Source organism: Osmerus mordax, chromosome 3 (genome assembly GCF_038355195.1).
Source record: "Osmerus mordax isolate fOsmMor3 chromosome 3, fOsmMor3.pri, whole genome shotgun sequence".
NCBI classification, from domain to species: Eukaryota; Metazoa; Chordata; class Actinopteri; order Osmeriformes; family Osmeridae; genus Osmerus; species Osmerus mordax.
This window is the reverse complement of record NC_090052.1, coordinates 1,717,280-1,734,629: the sequence shown is the minus strand read 5'-3', so window position 1 is coordinate 1,734,629 and position 17,350 is coordinate 1,717,280. Positions and strand designations below refer to the sequence as shown.

Here is a 17,350-nt window from a genome sequence, read left to right as displayed (position 1 = left end):
CCTGAAGAGCTGCCTGGCTGTAGGATTACCCTGCAACACAAATCCAGCACACCCGAGTCTGGTAATGAGCTGGTTGATCAGGTTCAAATAAGTGGGGTTGGGGGCAAGACCCAATAGGCAGGTAGCTCTCCAGGAACAGGGTTGGAAGCAAGCGAGATGACTCCACTTCCAAGGCCCCTGGGACACCCACAGGTGACCCTGATTTCGACCTGTCAGTTAGTACTGACCCTAAACACAAGGATCGGACACGAGTGACCTCAAGCTGCTTTGACGTAGTCCAGTGTAGACCTTCTAGGAAGGCTGGCAGAGGGGGGGGGGGGGGGTCCTGCTCCTGGTCTGTGATTGGTGATGAATGTCTACCAGTAATGCTCAGTCCCAAGTTCATCAAACGTTAATACACAATACACACCCTGTTTTAGGAACAGCTGATTACTGAATACTCACAGTATACCCATATAGATTATCCTAGTCGTCAAAGTAACAAGTACAAGAGATGCAGAAAAGATCTCAGCTTTGAAAAAATCCTACTAAAAAAAAGAAGAAAGAAAATCCATCGTTTTCTTTCGTTGCTTGCCATACAAAATGAAGCCAAACCGAGAGAACACTATTGTCATAAAGGGCAAGAGAGCGTCTCGCTGTGTCTCTGCTGGTCTGTGGACTCCTGCTGGACCTGACCCCGTCTGGCATCGCTGCCAGCCGTGGACGACCCTACACCCGGCAGTGTTCGTGTGTTTGTGGAAGACCTGGGGCCGGACAACATCTCAAACTCTTCCTGACACTCCAGGTGCACCTGATTGACATCGCCTGGTTCCGTTGCACCGAGAAGAGCATCTAGAAAAAACCCACTCCCCACTTTCCCTGGCTGCTACAGCCACCCAGCTAAGCTAACCCAGTCGGAGAGGGCTGGAGGATGTTTGAGATAGATTGCCGCCCCCCCGCCCCCCCTTCCCAGGTGCGAGCGTGGGGGATGTCCGCTCCCTCAGGGTTCCTGCTTCAGGTAGAAACTTCCAGAGCCGTTAGTCTCCAGGTCGGACACGCCCCCCTGCGGGCAGGCGAAGTCGTCCCCCTCGACTGGCTCCTCCTTCATCTGCAACTCCGCCCCTGGGAGAGAGAGATATACAGAGAGAAAGATAAATATACAGAGAGATATACAGAGAGAGATATATATATAGAGATATATAGAGAGAGATATAGATATAGAGATATAAAGAGAGATATGTATATAGAGATATAGAGAGAGATATGTAGAGAGATAAAGATATATATAGATATATAGAGAGAGATATAAAGAGATATACAGAGAGAGATAGAGAGATATATATAGAGAGAGATATATATAGAGAGAGAGAGATAGATATAGAGAGATATAAAGAGAGATATGTATATAGAGAGATATAGAGATATATATATAGAGAGATATAGAGCGATAGAGAGAGATATATATATAGAGAGATATAAAGATAAGATATATATATAGATATATATAGAGATATATAAAGAGAGATATAGAGAGAGATATATATAGAGAGAGAAGCAGTTGACTCTGTGTTGCTGTGCTTGAGACAGGGTTGAGGATCTTGTGTGTCCTTGTCGTTCCAGCGGGTGGATGTTTACCGTGAGCTCCATCAGGGCTGCGGGCCGGCCCTGCCGAGGCGGGCGGGGCTGTCCCCGTCCCCGCGGCGGATGCAGGCGTGGGGGGGGACGGGTAATCGGGCGGGGTCATGTTCTCATCCCCTGACAGGTTCCTGGGGGGGACCCCTGTCAGCACCACACCGGAGAGACTGACTGGTCTCTTGCAGATAGGAAGCTTGCGCTCTAGGAGAAACCCACAGCACAAATATACATTATAAATGTACTGTACAATAAAACATTATTATTATTATTCTAGATTTTTTCGTTAGGGTCACGACCCATTCATTTCTTATCTGATGAACGTCGTTAAACTGAATTGATGTCTTAAGTATGACATCTATCATAATTATGGCAATGGCAATAACTGTACATGTTTTCATTTTTGTACATCCAATGACTGTTTCTGTGAGGATTCCGTTTTGATCTACAGTCCCAAACGAGCAGCTTATTTGATCTAGAATTGGCAGGAGGTCCACGCTTGCTTTCAGAGCTGTGCTTTGGTGTGAAAAGGGAAGCTTGCATGTGAAGAGGACCGCTCTGTTCACAGAGAGAGGGGTGGAGGGACAGAGGAGAGAGAGGGGTGGAAGAGCAGAGGGGAGAGAGGGGTGGAGGGACAGAGGGGAGAGAGGGGTGGAGGGACAGAGGGGAGAGAGAGGTGGAAGAGCAGAGGGGAGAGAGAGGTGGAAGAGCAGAGGGGAGAGAGGGGTGGAAGAGCAGAGGGGAGAGAGAGGGGTGGAGGGACAGAGGGGAGAGAGGGGTGGAGGGACAGAGGAGAGAGAGGGGTGGAGGAGCAGAGGGGAGAGAGAGGGGTGGAGGGACAGAGGGGAGAGAGGGGTGGAGGGACAGAGGAGAGAGAGGGGTGGAGGGACAGAGAGGAGAGAGGGGTGGAGGGACAGAGGGGAGAGAGAGGGGTGGAGGAGCAGAGGGGAGAGAGGGGTGGAGGGACAGAGGGGAGAGAGGGGTGGAGGGACAGAGGGGAGAGAGAGGTGGAAGAGCAGAGGGGAGAGAGAGGTGGAAGAGCAGAGGGGAGAGAGGGGTGGAAGAGCAGAGGGGAGAGAGAGGGGTGGAGGGACAGAGGGGAGAGAGGGGTGGAGGGACAGAGGAGAGAGAGGGGTGGAGGAGCAGAGGGGAGAGAGAGGGGTGGAGGGACAGAGGGGAGAGAGGGGTGGAGGGACAGAGGAGAGAGAGAGGGGTGGAGGGACAGAGAGGAGAGAGGGGTGGAGGGACAGAGGGGAGAGAGAGGGGTGGAGGAGCAGAGGGGAGAGAGGGGTGGAGGGACAGAGGGGAGAGAGGGGTGGAAGAGCAGAGGGGAGAGAGAGGTGGAAGAGCAGAGGGGAGAGAGGGGTGGAAGAGCAGAGGGGAGAGAGAGGGGTGGAGGGACAGAGGGGAGAGAGGGGTGGAGGGACAGAGGAGAGAGAGGGGTGGAGGAGCAGAGGGGAGAGAGAGGGGTGGAGGGACAGAGGGGAGAGAGGGGTGGAGGAGCAGAGGGGAGAGAGGAGTGGAGGGACAGAGGGGGGAGAGAGGGGTGGAGGAGCAGAGGGGAGAGAGAGGGGTGGAGGGGCAGAGGGGAGAGAGAGGGGTGGAGGAGCAGAGGGGAGAGAGGGGTGGAAGAGCAGAGGGGAGAGAGGGGTGGAAGAGCAGAGGGGAGAGAGGGGTGGAAGAGCAGAGGGGAGAGAGAGGGGTGGAGGGACAGAGGGGAGAGAGGGGTGGAAGAGCAGAGGGGAGAGAGAGGGGTGGAGGGACAGAGGGGAGAGAGGGGTGGAGGGACAGAGGAGAGAGAGGGGTGGAGGAGCAGAGGGGAGAGAGAGGGGTGGAGGGACAGAGGGGAGAGAGGGGTGGAGGAGCAGAGGGGAGAGAGGAGTGGAGGGACAGAGGGGGGAGAGAGGGGTGGAGGAGCAGAGGGGAGAGAGAGGGGTGGAGGGGCAGAGGGGAGAGAGAGGGGTGGAGGAGCAGAGGGGAGAGAGGGGTGGAGGAGCAGAGGGGAGAGAGAGGGGTGGAGGGACAGAGGAGAGAGAGAGGGGTGGAGGGGCAGAGGGGAGAGAGAGGGGTGGAGGAGCAGAGGGGAGAGAGGGGTGGAGGAGCAGAGGGGAGAGAGAGGGGTGGAGGGACAGAGGAGAGAGGGGTGGAGGGACAGAGGGGAGAGAGAGGGGTGGAGGAGCAGAGGGGAGAGAGGGGTGGAGGAGCAGAGGGGAGAGAGAGGGGTGGAGGAGCAGAGGGGAGAGAGGGGTGGAGGGACAGAGGAGAGAGAGAGGGGTGGAGGAGCAGAGGGGAGAGAGAGGTGGAGGGACAGAGGGGAGAGAGAGGGGTGGAGGGACAGAGGAGAGAGAGAGGGGTGGAGGGGCAGAGGGGAGAGAGAGGGGTGGAGGAGCAGAGGGGAGAGAGGGGTGGAGGGACAGAGGGGAGAGAGGGGTGGAGGGACAGAGGGGAGAGAGGGGTGGAGGGACAGAGGAGAGAGAGAGGGGTGGAGGGACAGAGAGGAGAGAGGGGTGGAGGGACAGAGGAGATAGAGAGGGGTGGAGGGACAGAGGGGAGAGAGAGGGGTGGAGGGACAGAGGGGAGAGAGAGGGGTGGAGGGGCAGAGGGGAGAGAGAGGGGTGGAGGAGCAGAGGGGAGAGAGGGGTGGAGGGACAGAGGGGAGAGAGGGGTGGAGGGACAGAGGGGAGAGAGGGGTGGAGGGACAGAGGAGAGAGAGAGGGGTGGAGGGACAGAGAGGAGAGAGGGGTGGAGGGACAGAGGAGATAGAGAGGGGTGGAGGGACAGAGGGGAGAGAGAGGGGTGGAGGGACAGAGGAGAGAGAGAGGGGTGGAGGGGCAGAGGGGAGAGAGAGGGGTGGAGGAGCAGAGGGGAGAGAGGGGTGGAGGGACAGAGGGGAGAGAGGGGTGGAGGGACAGAGGGGAGAGAGGGGTGGAGGGACAGAGGAGAGAGAGAGGGGTGGAGGGACAGAGAGGAGAGAGGGGTGGAGGGACAGAGGAGATAGAGAGGGGTGGAGGGACAGAGGGGAGAGAGAGGGGTGGAGGGACAGAGGGGAGAGAGAGGGGTGGAGGGGCAGAGGGGAGAGAGAGGGGTGGAGGAGCAGAGGGGAGAGAGGGGTGGAGGGACAGAGGGGAGAGAGGGGTGGAGGGACAGAGGGGAGAGAGGGGTGGAGGGACAGAGGAGAGAGAGAGGGGTGGAGGGACAGAGAGGAGAGAGGGGTGGAGGGACAGAGGAGATAGAGAGGGGTGGAGGGACAGAGGGGAGAGAGAGGGGTGGAGGGACAGAGGGGAGAGAGAGGGGTGGAGGGGCAGAGGGGAGAGAGAGGGGTGGAGGAGCAGAGGGGAGAGAGGGGTGGAGGGACAGAGGGGAGAGAGAGGGGTGGAGGAGCAGAGGGGAGAGAGGGGTGGAGGGACAGAGGAGAGAGAGAGGGGTGGAGGGACAGAGAGGAGAGAGGGGTGGAGGGACAGAGGGGAGAGAGAGGGGTGGAGGGACAGAGGAGAGAGAGAGGGGTGGAGGGGCAGAGGGGAGAGAGAGGGGTGGAGGAGCAGAGGGGAGAGAGGGGTGGAGGGACAGAGGGGAGAGAGGGGTGGAGGGACAGAGGGGAGAGAGGGGTGGAGGGACAGAGGAGAGAGAGAGGGGTGGAGGGACAGAGAGGAGAGAGGGGTGGAGGGACAGAGAGGAGAGAGGGGTGGAGGGACAGAGGGGGGAGAGGGGTGGAGGGACAGAGGAGAGAGAGAGGGGTGGAGGGACAGAGGAGAGAGAGAGGGGTGGAGGGGCAGAGGGGAGAGAGAGGGGTGGAGGAGCAGAGGGGAGAGAGGGGTGGAGGGACAGAGGGGAGAGAGAGGGGTGGAGGGACAGAGGAGAGAGAGAGGGGTGGAGGGGCAGAGGGGAGAGAGAGGGGTGGAGGAGCAGAGGGGAGAGAGGGGTGGAGGGACAGAGGGGAGAGAGGGGTGGAGGGACAGAGGGGAGAGAGGGGTGGAGGGACAGAGGAGAGAGAGAGGGGTGGAGGGACAGAGAGGAGAGAGGGGTGGAGGGACAGAGAGGAGAGAGGGGTGGAGGGACAGAGGGGAGAGAGGGGTGGAGGGACAGAGGAGAGAGAGAGAGGGGTGGAGGGACAGAGGAGAGAGAGAGAGGGGTGGAGGGACAGAGGAGAGAGAGAGAGGGGTGGAGGGACAGAGGAGAGAGAGAGAGGGGTGGAGGGACAGAGGAGAGAGAGAGGGGTGGAGGGACAGAGAGAGAGAGGGGTGGAGGGACAGAGAGGAGAGAGGGGTGGAGGGACAGAGGGGAGAGAGGGGTGGAGGGACAGAGGAGAGAGAGAGAGGGGTGGAGGGACAGAGGGGTGGCAGAGGGCAGTAAAGAAGTGGTAGGCTTAGGAGAGGTAGTGTGTGGGGGGAGAGAGAAGTGATGACAGGGGACAGAAGGGGAGACAGAGGACATGGCAATGCATACTGGAAAAAGGGATGAGGGTGTTAGAAGGGGGGAGAGAGAGAGAGAGAACGAGAGGGCAGGAATCGGGTTGAGGGGGAGCAGGAAAGCAAGAGAGAGAGGTAGAGAAAGAGACAGCGAGAGAGAGAGAGACAGAGAGGAGGGGGCTGAGGCAGGGGCGGGATGAGCGAGGGATGACCCACTTCTCTTCTGGCCTTTGTACTGCTGAGACTTCTTCCTCTGCTTGGCCACACTGGCAGGCAGCTCCCTGGAGGCTGGAAACACACACACACACACACACACACACACGCACACACGCACGCACGCACGCACACACACGCACACACACAGTCCAATCATTTATCTACCATGCCACATAATCAACTCATTCACCAAAATCCCATTATATGAACTGTTTACAAATCAAAGGAGAATGAGCTTTCTGAAAACAAGAACAATGCAATCCCTCACTGCACTGGATCAAGCCTCCCAGACATGAAAACACAAACAGCCACAGACTCTCTCTGCTCTCTCCAGAAGAGTCCGAACAATCTCACTGTTCATCGCTGCATTCAGAAGCTGTGTGGCATTTTGACAAGCCCTTTGGTGTGCTGTACCTGATTTATGTGTGTGTGTTTGCGTGTGTGTACAGTATACACGTGTGTGTGTGCATGTTTGTGTGTGTGTATCTAAATATATGTGTGTGTGTGTTGGTGTGTGTATATAACTATATATATGTGTGTGTATATACACACACACACACACACACACACACACACACACACACACACACACACACTGAATGGGAAAATGTGTCCAAACTTTTGACTGGTACTGTATGTGTGTATATATATATATACACACGTGTGTGTGTGTGTACTGACCCTGCACGGCGGGGGGCTGCAGCTGGTACCCGGTCAGCTGACACCAGCCCACAGGGTAGAGGTCAGGTGACCTGCAGTCCACCCACTGGTCGTACTCGTCCTCCCAGCCGTCAAAGTGGATCCGCAGCAGGCGGTGGACGATGCGCGTCACCGTGGCGACGCACACCAGACGGGGCTCCATCAGGTCGACGGCCTCCAGCTTCATGCCCACGCGGAAGCCGTGGTTGGGAACCTCCTTGGGGGTCACAACAGGGGGTACTCAGTCTCTGTGGCCTCCCCCACGCCTCCCCCACGCCTCCCCCACGCCTCCCGCACGCCTCCCCCACGCCTCCCGCACGCCTCCCCCACGCCTCCCCCACGCCTCCCCCACGCCTCCCCCAGGCCTCCCGCACGCCTCCCCCACGCCTCCCCCAGGCCTCCCCCAGGCCTCCCCCATGCCTCCCCCACGCCTCCCGCACGCCTCCCCCAGGCCTCCCCCACGCCTCCCCCAGGCCTCCCCCACGCCTCCCCCAGGCCTCCCCCACGCCTCCCCCAGGCCTCCCGCACGCCTCCCCCAGGCCTCCCCCATGCCTCCCCCACGCCTCCCGCACGCCTCCCCCAGGCCTCCCCCACGCCTCCCCCACGCCTCCCCCAGGCCTCCCCCACGCCTCCCCCAGGCCTCCCCCACGCCTCCCGCACGCCTCCCCCACGCCTCCCCCACGCCTCCCCCAGGCCTCCATATTACCCGCGTATATTCTGAATAATGCAACGAAAGACTATGAAATCGATCATTACAATTAATATATAACATGACTAGAACTTGTTCAGGAACTAAGTGAGTCAGCAGCGATGGGCCCTGCAGGCCTGGCTAGCCGAGCAGGAGCAGGGATGAGCCCTGCAGGCCTGACTAGCCGAGCAGGAGCAGGGATGAGCCATTCAGGCCTAACTAGCCGAGCAGGAGCAGGGATGAGCCATTCAGGCCTAACTAGCCGAGCAGGAGCAGGGATGAGCCCTGCAGGCCTGACTAGCCGAGCAGGAGCAGGGATGAGCCATTCAGGCCTAACTAGCCGAGCAGGAGCAGGGATGAGCCCTGCAGGCCTAACTAGCCAAGCAGGAGCAGGGATGAGCCCTGCAGGCCTAACTAGCCGAGCAGGAGCAGGAATGAGCCATTCAGGCCTAACTAGCCGAGCAGGAGCAGGGATGAGCCCTGCAGGCCTGGCTAGTCGAATGGGAGCAGGGATGAGCCCGGCAGGCCTGGCTAGTCGAATGGGAGCAGGGATGAGCCCGGCAGGCCTGGCTAGTCGAATGGGAGCAGGGATGAGCCCGGCAGGCCTGGCTAGTCGAGCAGGAGCAGAACAAGGTTACCTTGTTAAAGAGGTGAACTGGTGCTGCCGCAGAGCCTGTGTCCCTGAGGTAGTCAAACCATCTGAATGGGAGGTTTGTGTATCCTGCAGAGGAGAGAGAAAAGCTCTCACTTAGACTACAAGCACTGCACTGACCCCCCTCCCCCCTTCCTCCCTCCCCCCCTCCCCTCCCCTGCACGCAAACAGCTATTCAGACGGTCATTTTAAAAGTTGTTGTTAAACCACCTCCCACAGATTCAAAACACACTTTAAAAGTAGTGTGATGGAAGACACCAGGAGATGTCACAGTGTGCAGTGTAAAAGTGGTGCGGTTGAACAGCGTGGATGTTGGCTGTAGGTTTGGAGAGGCTAAGCAAGCATGAGGAAACTCGTCTGGAGGGTGAGATAAGGAGGAGAAGTGATATTTCCTGACCACAGGGCTTGCTGGAACGAAACATACAGATGGAGCCTGGTCCTGGTCGTACCTCGAGGTGGGGTGAGCTCGATGATGTTGATTTCGCAGAACCCGGCAGGGAAGATCGAGGGAGAGGTAGAGTGATAGCAGAAACAGTCAGATCCATCCGCCGCCTCCGAACCATCAATGCCGATCATGAGGTATCCATCCGCCAGGACCTAGATTCAGGGACATGAACAAGACAGTTCGGGAAGGGCTTGGAAGTCAAATGAACAGCAGCCTTCAAGAGTCTCAAAAGAACCGAAGGCTCTGTAATCCTCTCACAGATCCATCTAGAGGGGAACACTCTTCAACACACCTTCAAATAAATATTTGGGGATATTTCATGCTTTATTTGTGTGACAGGAAAGGCAGAAATAGAGAGGGAGAAGGACACTGCAATTTACCCAGGCTGGATTTGAACCGGGGCCGCTGCAGTAAGACCTCAGCGACCAGAAGACTCACCTTCCTGACGGTGGCCACACAGATGGCCGACAGGTTGAGCGGGTCGATGGCTTCTAGCTTCATCCCGTCTTTAAACCAGTCCCCACTCTGGTCCACGTCCTTCACCTGCGGACAAGCACACCTCCCGTCAGGTTCTGGATCAGGACCGACACTTCAGCCGTCAACAGTCGTCCTGATCGACTCCTGTGAGGCCCAGCGAGCCAACGCGTCTTTCTCTGACAGATATACCTTTGGAGGCATTTCTGCCGTCATTATTTTATGATAGCAACAGTGTGCTTTGGAGAGAACAGGTAATGCGGGGGGAGAGAGAGGGGATGACATGCGGGAATGGGCCCTGGACCGGATTCGAACCCACGCACGCCGCAAGGCCTCAGCCGACGCGGCGTGCGCGCGTTAGCCCGGTGAGCCACAGGGGCGTCCGAACGTACCTTAGCGAAGAGCTGCCCAGGAGCGTCCACTTGACCTTCGAGCTTCTTCGACACATCTGGGGGAAAAAAACGACAGGTCACAAAAGCTACGCTTATTACCCCTCGTGTTTCCCCCCACAAGGGAGCCGTGCGTCGATGGACTGACTAGCCAACTGCGGATTTCGGCTGACCGGATCGTTTGAAGCGGTGGCCGATGCTGCGCGACCAGCCGATGCTGTGGATGAGCGGGCTGTACATGTGGCACCAGAAGTCGTCGGTGCCGTCGGAGCACTCCTCGTAGACCAGCTTGAGGCGTCCGCCGATCACCTGCTCCACCAGGGCCACGCGCGTCCGGCACAGGTGGGCTTTGTCCACCACCTCCACGCGCATCAGCTTCTGGAAGGGGAACTGCATGCTCTCCTGAACCTGCGCACGCACAGGAAGTTAGAGAGCAGAGACGGGATGTCAGACACAGGAAGTTAGAGAGCAGAGACGGGATGTCAGAGGGCAGACACAGGAAGTTAGAGAGCAGAGACGGGATGTCAGAGGGCAGACACAGGAAGTTAGAGAGCAGAGACGGGATGTCAGAGGGCAGACACAGGAAGTTAGAGAGCAGAGACGGGATGTCAGAGGGCAGACACAGGAAGTTAGAGAGCAGAGACGGGATGTCAGAGGGCAGACACAGGAAGTTAGAGAGCAGAGACGGGATGTCAGAGGGCAGACACAGGAAGTTAGAGAGCAGAGACGGGATGTCAGAGGGCAGGCACAGGAAGTTAGAGAGCAGAGACGGGATGTCAGAGGGCAGGCACAGGAAGTTAGAGAGCAGAGACGGGATGTCAGAGGGCAGACACAGGAAGTTAGAGAGCAGAGACGGGATGTCAGAGGGCAGACACAGGAAGTTAGAGAATGCCTGTCAGGCAGAGACAGGAAGTTAGCCCATCAGAGACGGGAAGTATCGAGTATACCCGTCGGTGTACCAATGCATCACTGAACTGGACACGCACGCCTACATTATGGTACCATGCTGTGACAGTAAGTGTCCCAATCCGAATGACAAGAATCTGAATTCATCAAAAGAAAAGTCCCTCACAAGAAGGTATTCTTCCATCAACAATGACGTCTGTCTGTGACGTTCTGTAAGTGGTGGATTATACATCTGTGGCTCACCTTAGTGGAGAAATCAGGAGGCAGGGTCTTTGACCCTGTGAGACGTTTTACCAGGAAGGATTTCCAGTTGGTGCACTTGTGCTGCACGGCTGCAGAGAGAGACAGAGAGACAGAGAGATAGAAAGAGAGACAGAGAGAGACAGGGAGAGACAGAGAGAGACAGAGAGAGATAGAGATAGAAAGAGAGACAAAGAGAGACAGAGAGAGACAGGGAGAGACAGAGAGAGACAGAGAGAGAGAGATAGAGATAGAAAGAGACAAAGAGAGACGGGGAAAGAGAGAGAGAGAGAGAGAGAGAGAGAGAGAGACAGAGAGAGACAGAGAGAGATAGAGATAGAAAGAGACAAAGAGAGACAGAGAGAGACAGGGAGAGACAGAGAGACAGAGAGAGATAGAGATAGAAAGAGACAAAGAGAGAGAGAGAGAGAGAGAGAGAGAGAGAGAGAGAGAGAGAGAGAGAGAGAGAAAGAGAGAGACAGAGAAGATGACTGGACTGTGAAGACAGCCGGACCTGAAGGCAGCACCAGGAGAGAGGATGTGGTAGAGAGGACGCCCCTCTTACATGTGGGTGGAACGAGGGGCTTCCCTCCCGCAGCACACCAGCCCACAGGGTGGATGTCCGGGACACACAGGTTACACCAGAAGTCCCGGCTGGAGTCGCTGTCGAAGCCCTCGTACCGCAGCAGAGCCTTGAAGCCTGCGTGCCAACACACACACAGACACACGCAAAAACACACACACACACACACAGACACACACGCAAAAACACACACACACATGCAAAAACACACACAGACACACGCAAAAACACACACACACACGCAAAAACACACACAAGCACAGACACACACACTCATCATTTTGGGGGCTTCTAACAGGAATTGTATCCATGACTATTTATTTGTAAATTGGAGTCAGGTGGCTGAGCGGCTAGGGAAGCGGGCTAGTAATCCGAAGGTTGCCAGTTCGATTCCCGGTCTGCCAACTGACGTTGTGTCCTTGGGCAAGGCACTTCACCCTACTTGCCTCGGGGAGAATGTCCCTGTACTTACTGTAAGTCGCTCTGGATAAGAGCGTCTGCCAAAATGACTAAATGTAAATTATTCATTTCGTTATTAAAACACGCTGAGCAGTAGTATTTCCAGTTAACTTTTTAAGTGGATGTTTTTCAGTCTCTGCTCACCTGCCAGTTTGATGATGCCCGCGATCCAGTAGACCTTCATGGGCAGGCCGCTGTCTGTGTTTGGCACCTCCACCCTCACGCCCTCACAGATATCACCCCACGACGTCCCCATGGGCACCTGGGGCAGACAGGCAACACAGGCACAATCACACGCAGCACAAGCAGCACGGTCACCTTCTCCGCAGCCACTTCCTGTGGCACAGGAAGTCAGGTGTTTTGACATCTGCGAGGGCTGTCTCACGCCTGTGATGCCAGACCGCGGCACGGGCACTGTCGGGTCCCCGGGCGGGTCTGTGTGGAGTTTGCATGTTCTCCACGTGACGGAGTCAGGTGGCTGAGCGGTGAGGGAGTCGGGCTAGTAATCCGAAGGTTGCCAGTTCGATTCCCGGTCATGCCAAACTGACGTTGTGTCCTTGGGCAAGGCACTTCACCCTACTTGCCTCGGGGGAATGTCCCTGTACTTACTGTAAGTCGCTCTGGATAAGAGCGTCTGCTAAATTACTAAATGTAAATGTTCCCTAGCAACATGTAGAACCGATGCAGCAGCTCTCCTGTGCTAGGGAGTTGTGTGCTGTGAACTACAGGTCAGGATCCCCGTTAAAAGTAATAAGAGTAGGTAAAAAGGTCTGCTAAATGACTAAATGTAAATAGTGAAAGGAAAGCCAGCAGAGGTGGGCTGGACGTGTCTTAAGTACGGGTACTTAAGAAAGATTTGTTGGATCAGATGTTAGTTTATTTCCTCCAGGAACACTATGACACGTACTGAGGGACTCGCTGCACTTGTTGGTTAGTTCTAACTGATTTAACTGCTTGTACTCGCTGTGAATTATATGATTGTTGCTTGCTTTCCTCCAGGTACACTCTAGCACTTTCAAGGATCATGTTGTTTAATTGAAATGTGTTTAACTACATGCTCTCCTGGTTCCACCCGTTGGCACTTATTTGCTTTTCACAATGTATGCGTCATGTTTTGGCTACCCGCGATGTTTTGGGGCTATGTCGTTGTTTATGATCATTGACCTGTGCACTTTTTGCAAAGCTCTCTCTTGTAAGTCGCTTTGGATAAAAGCGTCTGCTAAATGACTAAATGTAAATGTCTGCTTACGTGTTTGAAACAGCTGACAGGAGCCCCGGCCATCTCCCCGCTGCCGATGTAGCGCCCCCAGTCGAAGGCCTCCACAGGAACCACTGCACCCAGCACACAGCAGCCAGCGTGAGGGGAACACAGTTCAACTCAGGGCCATCTGCCCAGCATCCACACACAGCACACTTCAAACCCCACCGCGGGTCTGGTTTTTTTTTACCACCGGGTCTAGCTTAGGTTTCTGGACTGGGAATGACTTTCAAATGAGGTCAAGGTCCTCCAGGGAAGAGGGCTCCTGATCTGGCGGTTGGGCTTGTTCTGGTTTTATGTGACAGAGCCGTGCTTTATGTGCAGTTTGGCCCAGCTTGTGCGTGGAACCCACCTGTCTTAGTCTTCACCTGGTTCTGCTGGTTAGCTTGGTACTGGGCGTAGGCTGCTAGTTTAGCCATGAGAGGCTGCTTCTGGAGCACCTTGGCCTTTTTTGTGGGCGGTTTCCCCTAAAAGCAAACAAACAAAACAGAAGGAAGCGACACAAATCACCACCTGTACCCGGAAGAACGTTCTGAATTGGTTCGAATTTGGAATGTTTTATCTGGAGGTCTTTGGCTGAGTTCATGCGAAAGCACTGTTGTTTGACGTCACCTTCGTTTCACCTTGCACCCATTCGGGACTGGTGCTGTGGCCAGGAGACTTCTCCTGCCTGGGTGAGGGAGCTGTTACCTGGAGACGAGCCAGTATGCTGGCTTTCTTCGAGTTGGACGAGTAGCTCCTGGAACACGACACGCTGCAGAAGCGCTTGGTTTTGGAGTAGAAGGCGTCCCTGACACCAACCATCCCACACATCTCACACGTGGCTGCGGGGGAACAAACGACATCCTTCTAAGCAGGCGGCTCAATCAAGAGCAACTAGATTATAACTCGGACATGTTAGAATACAAGCCACTTCATTTTGTTTGAATACATTTGTATAGCTTCGGGCTATGTTTCTGTTGTCCAAACAATAACTAACATCGCCACTCACAAGTAACCATTACTATTATTATCCATATTGATTCACAGCACACTACTCTAGGTCTATTGCACCGCTGTAGAAAACAGAGGAAAGATCCGGGTCCCGGGCAGGACTGACCCATGCCAGCTTTGCCGTCTGGGTAGGTGTAGACCTGGCCGTTGGTCTTGATGATGGGCAGGCCGGCGGGGAGCGAAGGCCCCACTTCCTCATCGCTCTCCTCGGAGCTGCTGCTGCTGCTGGACTCGTCGCTGCAGCTGTCGTAGCCATCGAACATCCCAAACGAGTCCCGCCTCCTCCGCTCCGAACGAGACGGTCGCTCAGCCTGAGGGGGGGAGAGGGGGGAGAGGGTGGGAGATGTCCACTGTGACAACCATCGACAATAGACAGGCCGTGTGCTATAAAGCAGATGTCAACCGCTCTCCTGACAGACTTTCACTTATGGCTTGTCTACAGGGTGTGCTTCTAGCTGAGCGGTTTGGAAAAACACAATGTTTGCCGGCACTGCATAGCCCAAATCGCTTGTCCACTTTGATGACTTGTAGTGGATGCTATGTTACTTTGCTACAGAAAGTAGCAGTTGGCTGAGCGGTGAGGGAGTCGGGCTAGTAATCCGAAGGTTGCCAGTTCGATTCCCGGTCATGCCAACTGACGTTGTGTCCTTGGGCAAGGCACTTCACCCTACTTGCCTCGGGGGAATGTCCCTGTACTTACTGTAAGTCGCTCTGGATAAGAGCGTCTGCTAAAATGACTAAATGAAATGAAAATGAAATGAAAGTATCTCTCATCCTAGCAGGTGGATGCCAGAGTCACTGGGCAATGCAGACCCTGACCATCTGACATGGATACTGTGTTAGAGCTAACATGAAAATACCCTGCGTTGTGATATAGCAGAAATGTATACAATTAAAATATACAAAGTTAGGGAGATTACCAGTTCAACAAGTGTAACAGCCAAATGAACTGTGGCTTTACAAAACAAGCCTGACAGCGGTACACGCCCCCTTTTGCCCAGCACTTCTGCATGACAATAAGCTGCACTGAGACTAGAAGCCCAAGACTACATGGATTTCGGCAAGACACTAAGAGAGCATCGGGAATCACTGCAGTGCGGTTTATTCAATATGACAGGCCTGCCTTGGTATTAGCTGGGTAGCTGCAGCTTGCACACTCAGTGATACTACAGGCTACAGAGGCAATGCAATGAATGTAATATTAGACGGCCAGTCCAGTGTGTTTAGCTAGCCTATGTTTATCGAAATCGAACATGCGGCTTACTTACTAGCTAACCAGCTAGGTAGACGGCTAACTAGCTTGCTAAATATAACAGAAGCAACACTTGCTAGCTAGGAAGCACTGTCATTACAACCACAACAAAAGGAGTGAAATAGAATTACACAAGCGTTCCAGAAGCACACAACCCAAGCGCAGAGCTCACCAAATCTCTTGCGTTTTCCATCAGCCCTTCATGCAGAGCGTTTTCTATTTTCGCTAGACACAACACCGAGACAGAAAAGACAGAAGATTTAATGAAACCTAAAATGCAAAAAATAAACTCCACTTGCTAGCTAGCATATCAACATAATTATCATATTTCAGTCGCGCAGGCGTGGTGTACACACGCTGACTCCTCATTGGTCAACGGGTTCTTCTTCGTGGGTCGACTTTACAGCCTCCAGGGCCAGACTAAAATGGGTACTTCAGAGCCATCTGCTGTAGGCTGCAATAGCGCTAAACCATCAACACGCGAGATGTACAGTGAACAGGTTTTATTCTGTTCGTCTCTCAGCTTGATACTTTCATGATGTTCCAGGAATGTGTCAGGTACAGGAAGAATAGGCTGTTTCGCACCTTGGTTAAGGGTTTGTTATTTGTAAAAATGACTAAATGTAAATGTGTAGAGTAGGCGAGACATGTTGACAAGAATACATGTTACAAATACATTATTACGGATGCATTGACTTAATCATATATTTTACATAGTTACAGAGGATTGTTGTTTCCAGATCATTGCCACTCATAAAAATATACATTATATACAAATACGGTAAATACGGTATACACCTTTGTGATGTATCGCTTTGCGTCAGTAGTCAGTGTGATTCACCCTCCACAGTTGTACAATTCAAATCAAATCGAAATTTATTTGTATAGTACTTTTTACAAGCAGTCACAGATGGCTTCACATATGCCAATAGAACTGCACCTAAACCCTGAAGGGCAATGAAGGCATGCATTTGAGCCATCGGTCCCCGTGATTCAAACTGGGCTCTGAGATGTGTGATCTCGCTTTCATCTCTGATACAGATCCCCTGAGACTATGGCCTGAACTGGTTGTTTGCTTTGCTTAGAGACTGTCTATCTCCTTAACAATCCCAACAATCTTCCCCTTCTTTTTTTCTTCTTTTTTAAAGATGTATGCATTCTACTCAAAAGAACTAAGTGAATCTGCCACGAATTTAAAAAAGCCCTTTGTTTGTAATGCAAATGGCAATCTGTCCTCAAGTCTTTTGATGTGTTATCAAATCTGTTCATATCTAGGTGAGCATCAGACTGCTACTACCAAAGTATCTGGTGCCTTCTCTGAACAGGCTGAAGCTTGTTTATTTTTCTTTCATAAGAAATACACATATTTGAATTGTTCCCATGTTGTCTCTTTGAACAAACTTAAAGATTCCAATAAAGGATTTAAATTTAATTCATTTTAATTTAATTCAAGATATTAACGTCCCTTGTGGGTAATTTGGTTTGCAGACAGATTTAGAAAATGTGACTATATTTATAACATCATACACTGAAATTTGTGGATTCTCAATTTAACAGAACACACTTAGCCTAAATATGGTGTGACACTTTATCTCTGGCTTTAATTAAATATTTTTGATTGTGTGAATAAGCTACATTGAAGATGCCGACAGTATGTCAAATGCGGCATGTATAAACATGCTGACCACCAGTGCATAGCATCCTTGATAAAAAAAAAAAAAAAAAACGTTTTGGAGTCCCATATTATAGGACTTCCCATGTTAGAAGGAAATGATTATTGTAAAATCCAAGACCATAAGATGACCTCAGACTGTCATTTCCCCCGTGATCAACGAAGCTGGGGCCGATTTTATGAGAGAAGATTCGCAGCAGCGCCTGTATCAATTGTGGATGTTTTTCTTATTTGACATAGCAAGTCAAGAACAGTGATTTCGCTGAAGGAAAAATGACCCGTTGAAATGTGAAACGAATGCAAAGGACTAACATAAAGCCAGGAGAAGGTGTTTGACGGCTACTCAAATTTTTATTCTGCGCATGATGACGCGCTAAAGTACGTCTGTCTCCGCTTCACACTGCTAG

At 53.5% G+C, this 17,350-nt stretch overlaps 1 protein-coding gene across 1 annotated transcript; it reads right to left on the bottom strand.

Moving 5' to 3' along the window:
- Positions 1-960: 960 nt before the first annotated feature.
- LOC136940735 (MBT domain-containing protein 1-like) lies at positions 961-15,551 on the bottom strand. Its single transcript, XM_067233015.1, has 17 exons — positions 15,444-15,551; positions 14,126-14,330; positions 13,717-13,850; positions 13,379-13,493; positions 13,018-13,100; positions 11,913-12,030; positions 11,292-11,426; positions 10,730-10,818; positions 9,754-9,988; positions 9,584-9,639; positions 9,156-9,260; positions 8,722-8,869; positions 8,259-8,341; positions 6,915-7,149; positions 6,234-6,305; positions 1,615-1,815; positions 961-1,101 (listed from the first exon to the last, which is right to left on the bottom strand). The coding sequence occupies exons 1-17, from the start codon at positions 15,462-15,464 to the stop codon at positions 980-982; spliced, it is 2,157 nt and encodes a 718-aa protein (XP_067089116.1). The 5' UTR covers positions 15,465-15,551; the 3' UTR covers positions 961-979.
- Between the last annotated feature and the right edge of the window lie 1,799 nt (positions 15,552-17,350).